The following is a 22,850-nucleotide window of genomic DNA, read 5'->3' as shown; positions in this document are numbered from 1 at the left end:
CTTGCATACAACTAATGAAAATGGCTGATAACTCTTAAGCTTGATAAAGGTGGGCAGTACGTTCTGTAAGGGATAAGCTGTGATGATAACATCCCTCCTCAGACACAGAAGTATGGAAGATGGGGCCTGTACAGCAATGGTATACCTCCACTCAGTTTGCATTCCTCACACCACTTTGCCTACAAAGCACTTTGCAACTCTAAATGACTTGTAAAGAGGAGATTGCACACTCTCCAAGCAACCTATTCTTGAGCACAACCTTCTCCCTTACGTGTGCTTTTCCTACTGCCTGATCTAAATCTTACTTGCTGTGACTTACGTCATTTATTTTTCTCTAGCTATAGTGGTCCTGGTGAACAATTTCCTTCCTCATTCCATGCAACTGCTTTAGGTTTATCTGAATATTGTTACCATATCTTCTCCAGTCTTCCCTTCTCTAGACTAAGCCAATAATGGATATAACTGGATTTGCAGAACAATGAAATGTCATTAATTAGAAAAGCAAGATGTAAGAGTAACAACTCATCAGTCATCCAAGCTAGTGGTGTGGGATAATTAAAGGGAAAACATCACACTGCCAACACCTGAAGACTGTGGGTTTCCATTCTGATTTTAATTTAAGTAGAGTTTTTATTATCAAAGTCCACTAAAACCAAAATGGGAACAAAAAATCCCAACAATCAAACCCACATTTAAAGCTGTTACCATTTCTTAGCACTGAACCCAGGACAAGCTCTCTAGCACAAGATGGTTAGGGCTGTAATTTTCAGTAGCCCATATATTTTGACCATGTATTTTTGCCCCGTGTATTTGTCATTACCAATGGACATGAAGATGAAAGCAGTACCTCTGTTTCATCAGTTAACCTGAAGGCATTCACTTGTTGCACCATCTGCACTGTTAAGGAGATGTTTGCAACCTGCCAAAGAGTTCATTTCATCAGTTCTGAAGGAAAAAATGATGAGAAAAATACTGCAGGAATGACTTTACAAGAAAGTCAAGATTAAGCTATATATATACTCAATGTGCCTGTATAACCCCAGGGATACTTCCAAAGGGGTTTCTCAAACAATCCCATTTCCCCAGGAGAGTAAGCGACCATCCACAGGGCTCAAGAACATCAAGTCTGGTTCCATGTCACTGTGAGACAGCACGTAGAGGAGCACACTGTGCACTCCAAGTTAAGCAACAACCAGCCAACTGAGAAATGCATGCACAGAAATAGGGCCACGTAAGTACAAGTGACCTATGGAGACTGTTTTCAGGACTGAAAGAGCACGACCTGTTCCCAGAAACGCAGGCTTGACACATAGTGCTGCTTCAGGATGAGCAGAGGGGAGGTTGAAAAAAATCTGAGTTGGGAAATGTTTTCCTCTAAGAATATTAATTATTAATGGGAATTAGGATTTTCTTTCCCCCCATCTCTTCCTGCCTTACGAAGGGAGCAGGCTGGTGTCTGTCCCCCTTACCTCGGCTAACCGGGAGTGTTTGTGTACCACTTCAGCCTTGTTCATGGGCGTTAGCTGCTGCAGGACGCTCCGGCTGTTCGTCAGGGCCCGCGTCAACCGAGCAAACTTTGTCCAACCTGTGGGAAAGAAGGAAATTGTGTCAGCAGTACTCAGACCTCATTCGTCGCTAGTACATCTCCTTTGTGTTCATTGATATTAAGTCTCAGACTTGAATAGTTTCTCTAAAACGCTGCACAGAACAGCTTCAGGCACCAGGCTTAAAGACCTTGCAAAAGAGGAAAAATACAGCTGCTTCAAGGCAACCACGTGTAAATCTGAGTAAAATCAAAATGCTCTGGCTCATTCTTTCTTCTGCCTTTGGCAGATACTGTGTTAGAGGGATCACATTGTGCTTTCAGCCTTCTGGGGAGTTACTCTGCTGCTGAAATCCGATTCTAAGCCACTGAAGTTAATGCAAAGGCTTCCCAAGTCTGCAAATCCTGCTGAACTAAAATCCAGCTACAGAAAGGCTCCTGCTGATTCAGAGCCGCTGGAGCAGCCCCAGAAGTCTGATCCTTAGGTCTTTACTGTTTCTTGCTCCAACTAGACTTCAGGGACAAAACTAAAACTTTAAAAAAAAAAAAAAATAATCAGCAAAATTAATCACTGCATCAACAGCAATGCTTCAGACTGAAAAAAAAAAATCATTAAGACTTTAAAAACAGATTAAGCACTAATTTTAAATGGCATTAAGAAATACACGTAGCTGTTAAACTAATGACAAACAGCTGCCTTAATGGCAGCTTAAGACCCCCACACAAGGCCCGGGGAATTTTTTGTGCAGCGTTCAGAAAGGAGCAATCTGAGTTTGTACTGACAGCAGCACTGACCCGGGGACGTGTCACCAAGTCACTCCTGCTGGAAAAACACCCCTACGTGACAGTGGGCGCAGACACGTCAACAGGCAAGGTGGACCGGCGGTAGCAAAGAAATCACATGGGGTTTAAGAACTGTAGCACCTTGGTGTTAAGCAGGAAAACTGAAAATTCAGATATCTGCAAGAAGGAAATGTCTCCCCAAGAGCACTGAAGGAGATGCTCCACATCCAGTTTAGCCCGGTACAACCTGATATTTTACTACACAGGTGTGTATAAAATAACAAACAAGTTATGAACAGAAAACGGGTTCAGGAGAATGTTTTACTTATTTAACTTGAATGCTGAGTAGGTGAAAATTGGGGGAAATGTCACATCTGAGAAAGGAAACACATTTCTATGTTAGCTAGGTTTATTTTTAAATGCCTGTTGTCTGGTAGGAGTCAGGGACTCGGAAATTTAAGGTAAGCCCTAGGGCAGATAAAATGAAGGGCAGAGAACAGACAAGACAATAACATTTCAAGAAAAAAAAATAATTTACAGTTTGGCTTTGCAATTTACCACATATATTATCACATTCACACAAATGTAAAGCCATTGTTCATCTCTTAGTAATCAAACCAGATCTAAATATCATGATACACCACCAGCACAGCACAAACCATTTGTGTCTGGCTATTTATGTATGACCTCAAAAAAGCACATTAAAATTGCACTGCGAAAAGGTAAAAAATAGAAGTGTTTTCTTAACTTTTCAAATATAAACCTTAAATGTGAACTTTGGATATGCCTCATGCTTCTCGAGCTTACAGGGATATTCAACTAGGAACATGCACTTTCTGATTTAAACAAGGTCAAAAGAGACTACAGTGATCCGAGTATGAACTATTAATTTCTAGAAAAAATTCTTGTGGTTTTCTTTTTCCTAATTCTCTATAAAACTGTGGCAAGAAGACAGCTTTAAGACAAATGTCTGAACTGCTCTTTACCTTTCTCAGGGATTTCAAAGAGAAAGCGAGCATGGTGAGAGGGTCGTGACAGCTCTGCCCAACATTTCTTGTAATTGCTGGAGGCCATGGCGTGTCCAGACAGCTTTTGGCACACTACAACCACACAGCAGGAACCAGAGAAAAAGAGCAGTTCTCCTCCAAGAAGAGATCACCCACCTCCAAACCCTGGGCAGGTACCTACACACACATCACACGCTCACTGCCTTCTTGCCCTGGAAAGACACTTCCATGTGGTCCACGGAGATGGATTTGGGGCAGTCCTCAAGCTTTAGTTTGTCACCCTGCCCCACAAATCTGGTAAGAGAGTGATGGAAAGGTGCTCAGCAAAACCAAAACCACCATAGCCAAACTTGGATTCAGTCCCAAATACCCTCATTTGTCACATCTCAGCTTTATCAGCTAATCTCTGACAGCAACCTCATGAATAAAGAGAAGTGCAAAGTCCTTTACCTGGGAACAACCCCATGCACCAATTTAAGCTGGGGGCCTCCTAGATAGAAAGTGGCATGGCAGAAAAAGACCTAGGGGTCCTGGTGGACAAAGTAGAACATGAGCCAGCAACATGCCCATGCTGCAAAGAAGGCAAATGGTACCCTTGGCTGTATTGCCAGCAGGTCAAGGAAGGTCCTCCCCCCCTACTCAGCACTGGGGAGGCCAGTTCTGGGATACCCAATAAAAGGGAGACATGGACATACTGAAGAGGTTCTGGCAAAGGGCCACAAAGATGATTAAGGGATTAGAGCATCTCTACTTCAAGGAAAGGCTGAGAGATGGGACATTATGGCCTGGAGAAGAGAAGGCTTGTGGGGGGTGGATCTTATTATGTATATAAATACCTGAAGGGAGGGTGCAGAGAGGACAGAGCCAGGCTCCTTCCAGTGGTGCCCAGTGGCAGGACCAGATGCAGTGGGCACAAAATGAAACACATGAGGTTCTGTCTAAGCATCAGGAAACACCTTTTTACTGTGATGGTGACCGAGCACTGGCACAGGTTGCCCAGAGAGGTTGTGGAGTCTTCCTCCCAGGAGATACTCAAAAGCTGTATGGACATGGCCCCAGGCATCTAGCCATAGGGGGCCCTGCTTCAGCAGGGAGGTTGGGCAAGATGACCTCCAGGAGTCCCTTCCAACCCCAAACATCCTGTGATTCTGTGACCTTTCTGATGGCTGATAGTTAATGACTCAAGGATTACTTTATTTTCTGAGGTTTAGAGCATTGAACTCTACAGTGACTAGATGAGGATTTGGAGAAGAGTCAGCAACGATAGGAGATGGCTTCACGTAGCAATCTTTTCCCACAGGGCTTCACAGTTTGAGAGGTCCCACTCACAAAAACATGGGTTTTAAAAATACCTCTCCTTTTATAAAAACAAAACTGGTAAGAAATCCCTTTTCATCACCTTACGTAAGAAAAACATCTCTTCTGCATTTACCACAAATACAGAAAGCCTGGGAAAGTTGGGGAAGATGTACCAAAAGGAGCTGGAGGAGTACGACACCAAACAACAGCAATTCTTTTGCTGTAAAAATAAAAGAACTATGACTTTTTGAAATATTCCTATTCCACCTTGGTGAGATCATCAATGTCAGGTGAAAGAAAGAAACCACACATTTTTAGCATTCAGAGTTACCGCTCTGCTCATCTGGTCTGACCTCTTCTTTTCATGGGGCAAACCATTTCATCATGTCCTTTCTCCAGCAAGACCAAAGCTCTGCTTTGTGCTAGAGCAGACCTTTTGCAAAAAACCTTCCAGTCTCCTTTAGAGACCTCACATTTTCACATTTTCAGCCCTGTGAAGCCCATGATTCTGGATGTTGGAAGTACAGAATATGCTAACATGATTTTTTCCTAATTCAGCACAAATTCCAGCATTATTCTACTGCTCCAATGTATCCATCTGCAATAGTGTGAAACCAACTTCTTCTGTTTCCTATTTACAACCCAAGAGAATTAAAAACACAGCAACAGCAAGATGCTGGGGTATGAGTGGGAAGGTGGAAATATATACAGGCTGCCTCGTGTCTGAAATAATCTGTACAGGGTACATTTCTCTGTTTCTTGACCTTGTTGTAGACTAGATAACTTCGGAATTATATTTAAAACCAATGTGTATGTTTAAATAGAACAGGCAAAATTTTCATATCCGCCTGCTGTTGTCAATGTTTCTTCAAATGATTCTGTCCTTTCTTTTCCTCTATAGACACAAGACTTGAAAAGAATGATAATTTTATCCCATGTATTAGTGACCACCTGTCCTCATAGATATTTTCAGGAAGGAGTAAGAAGCAGCACAAATAGCAGGTGCAAGAGGGAAAAAAACCTACTCCTGAGAAAAAAACAACGCTTCCGATGCTCTCTTCAGCTCAGCTGGATTGCATCTGTCTGCCACAGCACCACTTGAAAAATAGTACCTTGAACTTGCACCATTGCACTCAAATTCTTAGGAATAAAGACAACTTCATCAGATCACACACCAGACCAGGCCAGCAGCCGCTTCTCCCTACAAGCTGAACTGGGTATTTCAGAGGAAGATGTTAACTACCTCAAATGGAAAATTCTGGAATAACATAAACACAAAATGTTTCCCCTGGTTCTCTTTAATTACTTTCTGATTCATGGATAAAACCAGAAAAATTTGTACCCCGATATAAAAAAAACAACCTCATGATCTGCATCCATTCTCATGATCCAAAACATCGAGTGCATGCTCAGTAAGTTTGCAGATGACACCAAGTTCAGTGGGAGTGTTGATCTGCTTGAGGGTAGGAAGAATATACAGAGGGTTATAAAATATTAGAAAAGGCTGCCCAGGGAAGTGGTTGAGTCACCATCCCTGGAGGCATTTGAAAGACATGTAGATGTGGTGCTTAGGGACATGGTTTAACGATAACTTGGCAGTGCTAGGTTAGCAGTTGGACTTGATGATCTTAAAGGTATTTTCCAATCTAAATGATTCTATGATTCTAAGGGTCTGTTCTTAAACAGAAGCCTAACAAAATATTTCCCCATTCCTATCCATTACTCCAACTAAAATTTTTGCATTCCCAAGAAATTGAAGATGCAGGTTTAACAACTGTGTAAGAGTTACGAAAACAGGACATGAAGGCAGCAAGCTTGCTGATAGACTAAACTAGTCTCTACCTTGGCCCAACCGCAATGCTGTCCTTCCAAGCATGCAACTTCTTGTGGTGGTGAATGGAATGAAGTCCAGTTGGCGACCGGTCACGAGTGGTGTCCCACAGGGCTCGGTACTGGGGCCGGTTCTCTTCAACATCTTTATCAATGATCTGGACGAGGGGATCGAAAGCACCCTCAGCAAATTTGCAGACGACACCAAGCTGGGTGGCAGTGTTGATCTGCTGGAGGGTAGAGAGGCTTTGCAGAGGGATCTAGACAGGCTGGATCGATGGGCTGAGACCAACGGGATGAGGTTCAATAAGGCCAAGTGCCGGGTCCTGCACTTGGGTCACAGCAACCCCAGGCAGCGCTACAGGCTTGGGGAAGAATGGCTGGAGAGCTGCCTGGCAGAAAAGGACCTGGGGGTGTTGGTCGACAGCAGGCTGAACATGAGCCAGCAGTGTGCCCAGGTGGCCAAAAAGGCCAACAGCATCCTGGCCTGTATCAAGAACAGTGTAGTGAGTAGGACCCGAGAGGTGATCGTCCCCCTGTACTCGGCACTGGTGAGACCCCACCTCGAGTACTGCGTCCAGCTTTGGGCCCCCTACCACAGGAAAGACATTGAGGTGCTGGAGCAGGTCCAGAGAAGGGCAACGAAGCTGGTGAGGGGTCTGGAGCACAAGTCTTACGAAGAGAGGCTGAGGGAGCTGGGGCTGTTCAGTCTGGGGAAGAGGAGACTGAGGGGAGACCTTATTGCTCTCTACAAGTACCTGAAAGGAGGCTGTAGAGAGGCGGGGGTCGGTCTCTTCTCCCAAGTTACAGATGATAGGACAAGAGGCAATGGCCTCAAGTTGCGCCAGGGGAAGTTCAGGTTAGATATTAGGAAATATTTCTTTACTGAAAGGGTTGTCAGGCATTGGAATGGGCTGCCCAGGGAGGTGGTTGAGGCACCATCCCTGGAGGTATTCAAGAGAGGAGTTGACATAGTGCTTGGGAATATGGATTAGTGTTGGGTGGTGTGGTGGTGTGTGTGTGGGTTGCGTGTGTGGTGGTTTTTGTTTTGGTTTTTTTTTTTTTTTTTTTTTTTTTTTCATTGGTTGGACTAGATGATCTTAAAAGGTCCCTTCCAACCTCTGTGATTCTGTGATTCTGTGATTCTGTGATTCTTCTTCCTCCATGTGTTTTAGTCACTATTAAGTACTTCACATCTGCAAAATATTCTCCACATCTCTAGCTTAATTAGGACTGCCAGTTTGACAACCATCTGACTATGGGGCTAGCGGAGCCGGGGATGATTTGGTGGAGTAGTTTAGACAACATCTGAGCCAAAGTTTTTTCTGAAGAGAGAAACAGGAGTACTAAATTAATTTAAAATAAATAAATTAGTATTTATTTCAAACCTTAGCTGCTACAACATGAATTGAAGCTGATAACATTGTGCCATGATACTTGAGGTAGTGCAGGAGAATGGAAGGGAGGTAGACAATAGTCAAGTGAAGCAGGCAGAGTGCCTGAACACCTCCTCAGAGGGGGAAAAGCTTTCTAGATGGGTCTAAGATGCTCACTCAGCCACTCGCTAGATTCATACACCACTACAGAAATTATGCAGTGTCTAAGAGGGAAACAGTATTTCCAGCTTTCTTGTCAATGACCCCCTTTAGAGAGCTAATACAAATTTAGTCCCTTAGAACTTGATCCCATCATCCCTCCATTGTCAGAAAGTCCAAACTATCTTACGTGAAACCTCTCACTCACTATAGCATGCGCCCTTCCAGCAGCTACTACTCCATCAAGAGCAGTATTATGCCCACACATCTTTCTTCCTGAGATCCTGAATCAATCATCGTGTTTTATACCGGACAGCTGGGATGGGAACAGCTCTGCAGCAGCTGCTCCCCTAACAGCTCCACTCCAACGCTGCACTCGCTGCTTACTCTGTGTTCAGGGACCTTCTGCAAACCGCACTCCTGCATTGCCACAGGGACCTCTCTCCCTGCCCTTCTGGTCACCAACCTCCTTCCCATTAATACAGCCCGCAGATCGGTTCAGTACATAAACACTCTCATCCATCTCCAACCCCTGCTCCTCTTCTCTGCTGCCTTCTCCGAGTATGGCGAAATGTCATTCAGGTCGAAGATGCTATTGCAGTGTACAGCACAGCATAAAAAGGATGAGAGAAAAAGCTGCCGAAAGAAAGCACAGCAAAGGAGGCTTCTCCAAGCAGAAGCGATGGGTCAGAATAACTGTTTCCTAATGGCTATCTGGAGACAAAAATCTTTAAATCCCTCTGATTCCTCTTAAGGTCACAAAGCAGGCAGAGAATTAGTTAGACTCCACCCAAAACTGTGAGCACCCTGAAGGCTCTCCCACATGCCCCGAGGAGCAACTCCTGGTACCCATCAAACACAGACGCTCCTGCCAAGGGGCTGGGTCAGACCCGGGCCGGTCCCTCCGCTGGGGGAGAAGTCCCTGTGCGGGCACAAGCTAATGAGCAAAAAAGACTGGGGCTCTTTTGCTCCACTAGTGCTTAAGTCACCTTCCCTGTACAAACCTCAGGACTCAGTAGGCCTACTCATTGCCTTCAAAGATAACGACAAGTATTTTCAAATGTAATGCTATTTCAAATGTAAAAATGCAAGTGAGAAAATCCTTCTAATTCTCCCCATAATTTAATTAGGATTTGAAAATTTGCAATCTCTTTTATTGGATTTGTGTACAGTCCTAAGTACGGATTTCACCACCTAGTTAGCAGCCACACTGCAAAAAATTATTAAAAACTCTAGTTCATAAACTATATTATCTTGTTTTAAAGCTAAATTCATACATCAGACTTTATGAAGAGTTTAAAAATCTCAAAGCGAGATGTTAAATGTTCTTTATCGTGCACTTGCTCTGAAAAATCTAGACATGACTACTTCCCCCTAATAAAACATTAGTGTAGCTCTACTGGGTTGCAATTAACCTTTTTGTCAAGGTTTGTCTGGTCTTAAAAGGATCAGAAATAATGATGGCTTTTAAATCAGTGTAACAGGGAACTATCCAATATCTTGGACTGCAGTGTAAGTGTAAAAAAACAACTGCAGAGGGTAATTACAGCAATGCTCCTGTGGATTCCTGCCTGCAGGAGTATAAGGAACACCTCCAGAGCATGGAAAGGTTGTTCTCCTCTCGCTGCGAAGCACAAAACAGTTAATATACAGAATGCTTAAATAATATATACTTTATATATAAAGTATGCTCAGATACATATAAACTCAGTATATATAAACTCTGCTCAGAGTTAGGCAGTATGGAATTCAATAATAACATGGATCATCCTTTTGCATCGATAGTTAGAATCTACAATTCTCAACTATTTCTAGATGTTCAGACAGTAAAATCATTACAATGGCTGGCTGCTTTTTATTGCATGTAAAGTATGGCTGAAAGATCTCATGTTCTCTTCAAAAAACTTAATCATTCTGGTTTTGCTTTATTAGAGAGAGAGGAATAAATGGGATTCCTGAAAAAAATAGAATAACAGTCAAACAAAGCTCAATCACTCCCATGATGCAGCAAAACTATTTATGGACTGAAGAACCACAGGGTCTATTCAAATGCAATTCAAAATACTAGGATAAATTTGCCAAATTGAAATTCTGTGTGTTCCACTGTCTGATAATGCACTGCACTCTTGGGATCATTTTTACATCTGACCTCTGTTCTTGCTCAGTGTTGTATTCCCAGTTACCATCCACCCACTGCAACTACTGGGGAGCTCAAAATGGATGAAGAATCAACAGGTAACCTTGGGCATATCACTTCACTTCTCTGGGCTTCAGTTTCTTCTCCTTAAAATGAAAATAATGCTAATGACCTATTTTGCAAGCTATTTTGAGATCCACTGATGAAAAGCGCTACATCTGGTATACAATGTATTTTTTAATTTAATTCTGACAGAGCCATAAATTTACAGTGCACAACTTAAATTTCATGTTTCTGCAACTAAAGCTAAACTTTATACACACACACAGGGCCACCAAGGACCTTATTTCCTATAGCTAAACACAAGTGCAAATTTGGGGAAGAAAAAAAACCCCAAACAACAACAACAACAACAACAACAACAACGACTAAGCACTGTAAATGTCAGTCAACTGGCTTTTAGGACTTTGTCAGATAGCAAAATGGTGCCATTCAATGCTCAAGGAAAAAGGACTTCATCAGCCAAAGGCTAAGCGTTGAAAGGAAGGCAACTGCTAGAAATGAAAAAGCAATATACAATAAAGCACAGACCGATGGGAAGAAAGGGAGCAAGTAAGTACGTGAATGAGAAATTATGGCTTAGGAGAATGGACATGGAAAGCTAAAGACATACGGGAAAAATCCTTCTCTGGCTAGATATTTGAACATTGTTCCTTTTTTTAAAGTAACAATGAAGTTTTTAAAGACCTCCCAAAGTAGGACCAAAAGGCTTTTCTGCACCCATATGCAAAAAGGGGAAATAGGCTTCTCAGCTTGATCCCAGTGACAGGCAAAACGAGAGAAAAGATGGTCTGAGTTTCAATATGTTTAATAAAAAAAGAAAAGGAACGGAACATAATGAACGGCTGTCAATACAGAATGATGTAAAATGCCCCACAATGTTGATTTCATTATTTGATAAGAGTATAAAGTTGGTTCAGGAACAAAGCCAAATGCCTTGACAGAACAAGCTGCAAGCTGAATGCAACAGCCAGGCAGAGTCACAGGATATGTATGATGTGCACTGGAGAGGCAGGAGCCAGGGCAGCTCCCTGTACCAGTGCTCTCTTGCTGGGGCTGTACTGGGCAACAACATGGACCATCGCCTTGATGACCACCTCAGCAGCTGACCCTGGTTTGCTCCTGCCTGCAGCCCAGGACCTTCCTCTCAACGGCTCCCAAACCAGCACAGCCACAGTGCTCATCACCTCACCTCACCTCATCCCGGCGCTGCATTTGAATCCCCTGAAAGCCACACGTTGGCCAAATCCTCTTGTACGGTAATCTTCACTGAATTGACACCGTGCGACACGACTCAACAAAATATTACGGCTACACAGTTCCATAAATTACAGGTTAAATGGATGAAGAACTTGCTAGCTGGCACATATCCAACAAGGAGTAGCAGAAAATAGTAAGAAATTATTACTGAGAGCCTTCTGGACCCTACTGGGCAGGTCCCCTTCTATTCAGTGCTTGTCTCTATGGTTTGAAAGTCATTACAAAATGACCAATAAAATGCCCAGATGACAGGAAGATTAGAGGAATGTTAAACAGTAGTGAAGGCAGTCATGTAGGATGATGTGCTTAATAACTGGGCACGTGCCATTAAAATGTGTTTTAAATGGAAATCAGATATCTAGGCAAAAGCAATGCGAATTGTATATCCAGCATGGGAGGGGGGAAATGCCCCTAGCAAAGAACAGTTCTGAAAAGAATCCAGAAGGCTTAGTAGATGAGCAATTCAGCATGTAGTTTACTTTGGCAAAAGGTCACCTACTCCTTGGATATACAACAGTAAGAGCTAGGCTTGGAGAGGCTGAGCAATGGGCAATATTGCGGAGTTAGCTGTGAACCCATCTGGCTACAAAAACGGCTGCAGAAACTTATTCAGGACCTGGGAGGCTGAAATCCATGCCACCACAGCCTCATCCCCACTGTTGCCAATGAGCTGGATTAAAGCGCAGCTAAAATGTCCGTATATCTGCCATCACCAGACCTCCAAATTCAGGCCAGACAGAGGTTTAAGGAGCTCAACTCATTTACTTTATCAAAAGAAGGTGGAGTGATGACTTACATATGTGCCTTAATGGAACACTTTTAGTGCAGTGGAAAAAACGCATAAGATGCCACTGCAAGAAGCTGAAGCCAGGTTAATTGAAATACAACACTTTTTTAAAGCCAGAAGTATAATGAAATAGCAAGAAAAATATGAAGGAATGTGGTGGATCCTCAGTCTTCTGACTTCCTAAATCCTTCAGACTTCTAAATTAATACTGAACGTTTGTCTGGAGGGGATGGTTTAGTTACACGCAAGTTCATGGGTTCAGCAGAGGAGTAACTCAGTGAAATGTAATGGCCTGTGATATACATATTAGACTCTTAAACTCTCTAAATTTACTATATTTATACTTATTCTTTTATGTATGGCTTATGAGCATTCAGTTTTCTATACAGAAAGTAAGTGTATTCATCTACAACCAGTTACCGCTTTAAAGATCAACTTCCAGTTTAATTCAGCTTCTCACAGGGTTCGATTTGATTTCAACAGGATTCCTTTTTCATTGCACGTTAAACTTCTAGAAATTTACAGACAGCTTATGTGCATTGTGGGTTGCTGATGGAGCACACAAAAGCAGCAAAAGGCAACACGAGATTTAGAAAAGCACTTGATTTCTGTGAAGGAAACTAAACAGCCCTGGATATGGAAATTCTCTCTTCTTCATCATGGTGGGTCTCTGACAGCAGCAAAGCAAGAAGTGGGCTGGGGGCAGGGGAGGAACGACATCAGAAACAAGGCCTCAGAATGTCACCCCTAGGAGCGAGGAAACAACTACCTCTCTGTGATCGTTCAGCCTTTGTGGTGTCTGCTAAAGTGCCACCAGCATGTCACCAAAGACAATAATGGGGAAGCTTGTCCTGCAGCAACAGGAGCACAGTGACCTCGGAAGGACCTCCTTGTTACTAGCAAGCTGTGCCCATCCAAAGTGGATCAAATACTAAGAGACTGGATCTTATTCGTCTGAGCTGTCTACTCTTGGCACTGGAAGCCCACCTAGTGTCCTGGTAAATGACCACTTCTCTTATCATCCCCCACAATGTCCTTTCTCGAGGCCCAGGTGTCCCTGGATGCTGCACTCTAGTCCCAGGGGAGAATGGAGAGATGGGGGTAATCTCCTTGGTGCCTGAAGGCACTGGTGGGTGAAACTCTGCAGATCAGAGCAGTATCAAATAGTATCAGAACAAGCAGGCCTCTATAGCACCAAGACCCTTGTTATTACAGCCACGGAAAAGCACAATAAAAACATGGTAAGGATATCCAAATTGTGACCTCTTAAATTACTGCTATGGATTACTGTCAAGGTGATATATTCAACAGGGTACGCTGTGCTTCAGCTAAAGGTAGAAACCTCATTTTCATGCTCTAATCTCTCCACCCACTTCTATTATCACCAGGGCTGATACCCCCACCAGGAAAAAAGTTCCCATGTGCAACTAGTTATATATGCTTAATAACTTGCACTTATTAAAGATAAAAAAGGATCAGAATTATAGGCTTAGCAAGGATTTGCAAGCATAAGCGCGTATTTCTGCAACTACTACACTTTTTATAGCCCCGTCACGCTCTGAGATAGAGTTGTATCATTATATAGCGTTATATAACCATAAAGAATTATATCACTGGAAGCATTAAAGCATTGTCCCAGACAGTCTTGATTATCAAAGTCTGGCTCTATCAAGTAAAAAAAAAAACCCAACTTGAGGATACTGCTGTGCCATCTCCTGATCCCATCTGTTAACAGCACATGGTCCCGAGCTGTAGGGGCCTCACTAACACATCTTTACATCCTAGTTCAGCACCCCATCAGTATTCACTAGAACTTCCCAATCACCTCCCGCAGGTGACAAGCCTGATATTTCACTCAAAAGAGACTCAAAATAGCCAATGAGAATCCTAGCCAAAAAAAATTCCAAGTTTACCTAGAGGCCACACTTTTTTTTCACTGGTGATAACAAAGGGAATAAAGCCATTGCATAACTAGGTGAAACTCCACTATTAGCCAAAAAAAATTCTGGTCTTTTTTTATCCTTAAACTTTCAGTTCAATATAATCTACAGCACTCCTGGCATCAAACAGTGTTAACATTTTAAGTGGCCCTTCGAATAGTTAAGGCCCAGAAAAATGGCTTCATTTTTTTTCTGATGAATAAATATAAGATTATTACCACTGTGTGTCTTTGGAAAGAGTGAAAGTCTTCAGATGTTTTTAAAAGACCATTGGGTAAAGACAGAATAAAAGCACAGCAAGCTGATAAAAGCATCCAACTGTGACCCTACAATGGTACAAACATTAAAAAAAAAAAAAAAAAAAAAAGATTCTTTGGGTTTTATTCTCTGGAAGAAAATACATGATACGATCTTTTATATGCTTGTAAGGGCCTTCCACCTCTGCTGTGTAAGGCATTCAGCTGGGACACCTGGGGATCTGACCCTCCGCCACCACAGGTAGGTTCTATTGCTTGGTACTAAATCCAGATGAGACAAATGTTCATATTACCAAAGGGGAGCAGGAGAAGGAAAGAAACAGAGACTAGACAAACAAAGCATAGCTATGGAAAAATAAGGATTAGAAATATGGCACTAGAAAATTAGGCATTGTCCCAGTGACCACCAAGTATGGCCATCATCATTGAGGCACCATCCCTGACGGTATTTAAAAGACGGTTTGATGTAGTGCTTAGTGACATGGTTTAGTGATGGTTTTTTATCAGAGTTAGGTTGGTGGTTGGACTAGATGATCTTAAAGGTCCCTTCCAACCTGACAATTCTATGATTCTATGATCTCCTGCAACATTTCCTGCTCTATCACTAATTCTTATGCCTCTTCTTCCACACTGCCACCATACACAGCTCATCCAGCTACTGACTTAGGAGCTGGGGCACTAGAAACTGTAAACCAACTCAACGGGGAGTATTCTCCCTGTTCTCCAGACCTGCACAATTGCTGGTGGCATCTTTACCTGGGAGTGAACATGTCAACCAGGTGGCTGATGTTTCCTTCCATTATCATCTTCACTGCTTCTACTTGAGATGCTGGGGTTTTGTTATACCTTTGCATGGTTAGACACTTTGCAAGTAATTTTCCATTTACAAGGATACAACTGTACTTTTTGGCCATCGTTACACTGTTATACATCATAGGTCTCCTGCGCATCACTCAGCGATAATAGATACCACCATGGGTAACAAGAAAACAAGTCAGTCAAATCTTTAGTGTCGAACTGCCTGTACCCTCTCAGAAAACAAGGGTTTTGATCTCTGTCGCTATATTTTATTAGAGGAAGGTAGCTTTTAAATATCCCTTTTTTCCAGTCTTGCTTTCAGTCCAGTAAGTTTCAACAGCTTCCCGGACTGCAACAAATACACAGTCTCCTGGGTGACCCAGGAAAATTTTTCATTACTTTTACTCCCTCCTGCAAGCAAGGCCCCCCTCCTCCTCCTCCTAACACAGCCAACGGTGAGCACACAGGTAAGCAGAGAGCTACACCATCTGTCGCAGTGCTCCAGACCTCTCTAACTCCCCTTGCTCGCACGGGGTTAGTCCCCGTGATGCCAACTATATATTTTTTTTTGTACCGAGCCTGTAAACAAGCATGGTTTTGAGCCTACACCGGACAAAAAAAAAAAAAAAAAACCACCTCTCCTTTGCAATGTCTTTGTAGTAAGACAACAATTTTCTTTTATTTGTACGTCCTCTTTTCACAGATAGGACAAGTTCCTCAACACTCCTGAGCAGTTCTGCATCCTCGCGGCTGAGGTACCATTACCAGTCCCCCGAAACCGCAGCTGCTCGTGCAAGGTCTGCACAAGATGCCAATCACGTCGCAGCCACTGCAAGCGGAGCTGGCAAAGCCAAGCGTTTATTTCCAGGAGCAGGACACACAGACACCCTGCAGCATAGATACAACCATTGCTATGATTTAAATACCAAATCCTTGTACCTCATAGGACTGTGATATACTGAAGCTTCACAGCAAAGCAACATACCTTCAAACGGTCCAGAATATATCGGTACAGAAAGATTATTGCATAATGACATCAATATTTTATTTCTGATGAATTTTTTATCTCAAATTTACTGCTCCCATAAGTAATAGACAGTAACTCATCTGCACCATAGTTACTTATGTATTATGTATTGCATGGTCCTGGCAGAATTCCTGAAGAAAAATCATTCTTTTAAAAAGAAAAAAAATAGCCCTTTCAATGACAAATCCCAGCACTCAACAGCAGTATTTTACTGAAATGCTTTTTACAAAAGTTTAAAAATTCCCCACTAAATTGTAATGTATATGTTTACTAATCCCATAATTCAAGAAGAAAGTGGCCAGACAGCTTCTAAGCACACTGTAATGTTATCTGCAAGGACAATGAATTATGCATCTCTCACAGCACTACATCTGACAAAACAATACTGATCCCAGTGCTGTGGGATCTCAGAGATCCACCCAGCTGATACATGGAGGGTAACGCAACAGTGCTGGTTTCCCATCCTTGTAGTAAAATGGTGCAAATATTTGAATATGATTTTTTTTTTTTTTTACATGAAGAATATAAAAGATGAGCTCCAATTTATGCAAAAGGAGAAGAAAAAATCAGGTCACTGGTTTGTAATTATGGAGCTTGCTGGACATGCTGATCAATTTTAATCAATGCTCTAATCAAAGCACCCTGAGCAATTTCTTAAGACTCCTATCATATGCCTTAAAGGCACTTGAGAGATGTGGCTTAACTGCCTTCTGCAGTGTTTTGTTTTGTTTTTTTAAGTATGACTTTGACAGAGTAACTGCTCTTTAAATATGCAGTCAAACCTCTCTGGCTGCTGACGACAATATTTTGTAATGTTCATAGTTAATACCTGGCATTTTAACTAATGGTACCCTTCACTGGAGAACAGCAGTACACAAGTTGCACACTTCACAGCTATTGCTCTTTCCCATAGGAACATATATTGTTCCTATAATGGATGCCAAATGTATTCTGCTCCTCCTCAGCCACAAGACAGGGAGGGGGAGAGCTCAGCCACCCCAGCACATCCTTGCCTCTCCAGGGAAGGCAACAGAGTACTAATCTCCCAGGCTGCAAATCCAAAGGAGGCAACATTCATCATTTCTGCATTTGGGAGCCACCTTCAATGCGTTTTCCCTGTCCCGCTGCAGCCACCCACTCTTCAGTGCAAGTAAGTACTGCAGAAAGTGAGGCAGAGCCAGTGAAAGGGGGGAGTTTCAGGGGCTGGTGCCATGTGAGATAGATACACCTTGGTCCCCCCAGAAGGCATCGAATAGGAAATCCTACAAGAGGATCCTTGCAAAGACTGGCTTTTTCCTTGATGAGCTCCCACTACATATTATATACATTGCAGCAAAGAGTCAGTCCCATGCCTTCAGACTGCTACAATTAAAGTCTTTTCAATTAACTGGCGTTTACCCTAAAAATTTCACTTTATTTCCAGGCAGAAGAATTCCATGTTGTGGAGCTGAAAATGAAATAAAGGAACATTTGCAGGTTGCTAACTAAACTGTAGAAGCAATAAAGCTTACGATGGCTGAGAAGATATTCGTGTATCAGGACCTTATAATTTTACGGATAATACTCTAGACAGAAAAATTCTCATATTTGGTGTTAGTCCAAAGAGAGGCCTTTTGTTTTATTTTAAGTCTGCTTTTACAAATCTACTTTTCAGTTATCCAAACACATATAATAAGTGTTTTCTAGATCATAAGAAATTACTTTAAATCCTGCTTGCATTCAAATGACACCAGCTATTCTGAAGAAGACGGCTTAGAGCACACAAGGCCCTAGGTGAGAAATAAAGCCTTCTCCAAGCATGAAGAGAAAAATATAGCAAGGAATTAATCATCAGAAGGCAACTTCCAAGAGAAGATGGGATGTGGATGCTGTCGCATAAACGCCCTTTTTTATACAAAAGTGCATTATTTTACCCAAAGCAATACACATGTGACCCTGACACAAGACACACGTGTCTTATAACCAAAACAGAGAACGCTGCTACATCCTCTGCACCTTTCCCCACCAGTTCTCTCTTGTGTAAGGCTGCGGGTCTGGCCATGGGTTGTTAGGTGATGAGAGCATGGCACATCTCCACCAACACCATCACCAGCAGCTGTTAAATAACAAGTACAGTGTCCACTGCCACTCATCATTGCTAGCCAGTCATAAAGGACCCAAATGGGCTGTTTCTTTTGCATATCAGCTCCAAGACTGAGAAAAGAAGGACATATCAACACCTCAGCACATAGGAGCTGAATTTTTTTTTTTTTTCTGAAAATAAGATACCAGTTCCTTATGAGAAAGGTCCCCCAAAACAACATAGCATTAAAATGAGTCAAACCTATGTAGTTTTTAGCAAACACCAGCTGTAGTGAAGTAGTACTGAAATTACAAAGAGAAAGGAAGGCTTGTGACAAGCCTTGGCAAAATGTTGTTAGGGAATTTCCACTCCTAGTGATTTATCTTTTATTTTTAAGCAGTAATTTAGGAGAGTGGCACTGAAACTCTGACAGGTCACAAAACATTTCCTGAATTCAAGACACGGATCACAAGCATGACATGTTCCTGTCACAGGGCTGAGCTCAAACCTGCACGTTATCATTTACAAAAAATAATAGTGTATTTCATATTTACCTTTTGTTGAATCATCTTCTATTGGTTGTTTGAACAAAGTGATATCCTTAAAAGTGCACAGGAACAAAACCACTTTTTCATGCTCATTTCTTATAGGCGCAATTTGCATGTAGAACCAAACTGGGGTTCCTGAAGCAAAGAAAAAGGTGACATTGGACTGTGCTATAGCACAAACTTTCCCCAGCCCATACACAGAATATTTATTATAATTAATGTTATTATAACACACATGTAGTTGAGGACCATATGTAGATACTTCCACATCTTGCAGATCTTTCAGTTTTACCTCCCCAAAGGAAAACAACGTATTCCCATTTTTCCAGATTCATTAAAATGGAGAAATGCTACCAATTTAATTGGCTGATAAGCAGAGACAGGAGGCTTTATAAATCTCCATTCAAAAATACATTACTCTTCCCTTCTTGCTCTTGGTTTTCCCAGCATGTCTCACAAACTTAGCATCTGCAGGGTAGGAAGGTAAGAAAAAATGGACAGATGGTATCTTTGAATCCTTCTTTATGTAATATGGAGCTATCAAATCCAAAACCGATGCTCCAATTTTTATGCTACTCCATTATTTAAGAGGACCTCAAGTAATCCAGACAGAGTCTAAATGTCCTATCAGGACAAATCAGGAAATTTGATTCCCTTTCTGTGTTTCAAGTCATACTCTCCACCTCCCCATTGTCCTGCCCAGTAGAGCGCTCTTCCAATGCAATTATCTCTACTTAGCTTTTGAAAGAAATACAAAATATTTTTCAAATCCTACCACTCATCAAATAAACCACTAAAAAATGTCTGCAGTGTTGGAGTTGTTAGCATGGCTTTTATTAAGTCCTCACACAGGCCTCCTGCGGGAGCTTGAAACTGTCTTGTTTCCTCCTAGGCTTAAACCCACACGGCACTCCCCTATGTACACGCAAGTCTGCTCTGTAAGGGGCGAAATCCTAAAAGACTTTAAGCAATTTGCTCAGAAAGTTCACCGGCAGGGACGTGAACGTCAGAGATGCTTTCCATCCAGCAGAGCTCCATGCTCACGGCTGTGTCCCCTCCCTCCCAAACTTGCACCCCCACACACTGCACTATAAATGCCTTCACAGCCAGCTAATTACCTTTGGGATTTGATATGCTTTCAGCCAGATGACATAATGCCTTTTCTCCTGAGCTGCCTGAATGCCAGCCTGAGTGCTGACACACTGAAACAAGCCGCTGGCCCACTGTATCCCACGGGCACCACTGCCCTTCCCACCCCCCAAATCTCCTCTAATGCACCACATCTGTGAGCTGTGCCAGGATAGATGCCCAGAGGGCAATGAAACCCATTTGGACTAGGACTACTGTGGGGAAGGTTACAATCCACAAGGGTTCATGACAAAATTCAGCATTGCTGAACTGGGATTAAATCAGTAACTCACTAGCAGTAAACTGGAGAAGTGGGAGAGATGGGGGACTGCTTTTTCTGATAATTCCAAAGCCATTACGCTGATTACTTGGTTATCTCAATTCCCGTTGGCTAACCCAAGATAAAAGACTCTTTTCATAACTTCTAAAACAGAGTGCTGCAGCTCTCTGGGGTAATACTGTACTTGCACTTATACCTGGCAACTCATCGGCACCCTTTGTAAAGCTCTGAAACTAAGTAGGCGAAATAACCTGTACGACAGCACCGATAAAAATCAAAGACACCGGCAAGGTAGCTACTGCTGTAGAAGCAGCAATCTGGGCAAAAGCAGGCAAAGAGGTTTCCTGAGTATTACCATACATAGGTGTATGCATATATACACACATATATGCATATATAAGTATATATACATATATATATATGCATGCATGCCTAACGTGGTTGCTAAATATTTAGGTGGATAGAGCTGAGGACTGTATGTGAGTGAATGCAGCAAAGCAGAAGAAAGTTGTAGGAAACTTTTAGGCCTGAACCTGAGATCTGCTAGCTGGGTTAAAATGCCAAGGGGGCATGCGAAGTCAGCAGTTGAGTGGATGCTGCCAGAGAACATCAGCTCTTAAAGATCATCTCTGTGCCAAAGGAAAGAAGGATGGGAAAGCAACCTGAAAAATCTCAAAATCTCCCTCTGCCAGAAGAATAAAGGAATGGGTGAGAAAAAGTTGTGCTGCATAATCAAAAATACAAGGCACCTCAGGACCTACAATTTAAAAATGCGGGCAGGAGGGTGCTGCTCTGAGAGCACTGTAAGTTCCATGCAGGAGAGAAGCGACAGGCAAGGTCTCTGCAGGTGATAAATTCAAGCCCTTCCACTGAAGAACTGTCTTTTGCAGAAGTAAATTCATATATATGAATATGAAGAGGTATATTCATTCACACCATCAGATACTATTCTTTATTTCTTTATCTGCTCCAATATTCAGCCTGAAGAATGAGAAAGATAAGCAGGCAGTTTCTTGAAGAACCTTCTTCTGCAAGGCTCAGAGTATGACAAATGGAAGCAAATCCTAGGCAAACCAGATGCTGAACTGGAGCCAAAAGGTGAGGCTATTAGTCTTAGCAAGAGGTTGAAGTTCTGGGCTTTGGGTGATGGAGAAGGAAGCTGAGAACAGATGTTATGGATGGGAACTGACTCAAATCTGAAAAGAAATATGAGGACTTTTCCATGAAGTCCTTCTGTAATCCTGCATAACTTATGGAAAGTATAGTCTTGGAGATCTGAGCAAAGGTGAAGATTTTTATTAATGCAACTGTAGCTCAATAAATCTCTGAAGCATCATCAAGTTCCAGCAGGCAATCCACAACTCAAAAAGAGACTGGCTTGTTACAGAAAAGTCAGCAAGAGAAGGTTTTCCTCCTTTTATACTTAAATAAAATAGAAAGGTATTTAGTTCAGGACTGGCCCGTGCTACAGCAGGAGCTTGCAGCCCAATTAATAAGAGAAGCCAGGGTCAGGGAGAGAACTGGGTTTCTGGGATTGTCTTCAGAAATCACATGGACACAGGGCATGGCAGTGCTGGGCACCACTGCCTGCAAAGGTACCCAACACAAGTCTGTCCTGGGAAATTCCCATAATGTGGGGGGACATCCAGGTGACCTGCACAGGAAATGGGCAGAGAAGCAAAAAATCTAGAGAACAGACACATCTGTAGGCTGAGGAACTGAAAAGAGGTCACTTGGAGGGCTCTCCTAGGCACCTGCAGAAACAGCTGCATTTCACAGCCACTCTTGCTTCTCTTTTTAATTAAAGTGTTGGCCAAAATGCTTTGAAGGAGGCAGAACTGGAGAAATCTAAAGACGTTTCCTACTGTTTAAGTGCACATAGAGGAAGATTTAGTCTAAAAAAGGAAAGTGGAAATAAAGCATAAAGCATGTGAGTTTGTTTCAAGAAGACGAGGTATCCAGGATGCTCTCTTCAATGTCATGAAAGGTTTATGTGAGTTTGCAGAGAAATGGGGCAGTCAGGTACAGCTGGCTCTTTCTCGAGGCACACCACTACCTTACCTCAGCCACGACATGCAGAGGAAACCTCTAGCCTCACCCCAGCAAGGTGCTCCATGCCAGCACTGAAGTCCACCTTGGGGGCAATGTGGCCTCAACCACTGGGCTCTGGGCAGCTGAAGCACGGGGAAAGCTCCCCGACCCCATAGGAGCTGCATCCTTTACTGGACAAGGAAAGCCAAACTGAAGAAAGTGTCTCCGTCAAGATTGCTCTTGGCTTGTGTTTGACATGGTCCCCAACCCAGTCAACTAGACTAGTTCTGCTCTATGTAGAGAAACCAGCTTTTCTGGAGCACATTTCATCTGACAGTTTTGGCTTTCTGCCTTGGGAAGATGGCCTGTGTCAGTGAAGGAGGCTTCTCATCTCCACTGACAACAGCAAGAATTTCAACCACCAGCCCAGGAGAGATGTCCACACTACACAAGCATGAGACCACACAACAGTGTGTGTTTTGCTTAGCAGGTGCCCCCATATGTGGCAGGACAGAAAATGTGACTGGCGTGACTCATG

The 22,850-nt window shown here is 42.6% G+C and overlaps 1 protein-coding gene across 1 annotated transcript in view; it reads right to left on the bottom strand.

The window, feature by feature from the left end:
• The window catches only part of KCNH5 (potassium voltage-gated channel subfamily H member 5), a 178,457-nt gene that overhangs the window by 132,189 nt on the left and 23,418 nt on the right, over positions 1–22,850 (bottom strand). Inside the window, exons 4-5 of the mRNA XM_074148736.1 lie at positions 18,880–19,008; positions 1,470–1,585 (exon numbers count right to left, since the gene is read on the bottom strand). Of these exons, the coding sequence (XP_074004837.1) occupies positions 1,470–1,585; positions 18,880–19,008 (245 nt within the window). The remainder of the gene's footprint in view (positions 1–1,469; positions 1,586–18,879; positions 19,009–22,850) is intronic.

Source organism: Numenius arquata, chromosome 6, assembly GCF_964106895.1.
Source record: "Numenius arquata chromosome 6, bNumArq3.hap1.1, whole genome shotgun sequence".
Lineage (NCBI taxonomy): Eukaryota > Metazoa > Chordata > Aves > Charadriiformes > Scolopacidae > Numenius > Numenius arquata.
Note: the sequence above shows the minus strand (reverse complement) of the source record. Positions and strands in the feature narration are given on the sequence as shown.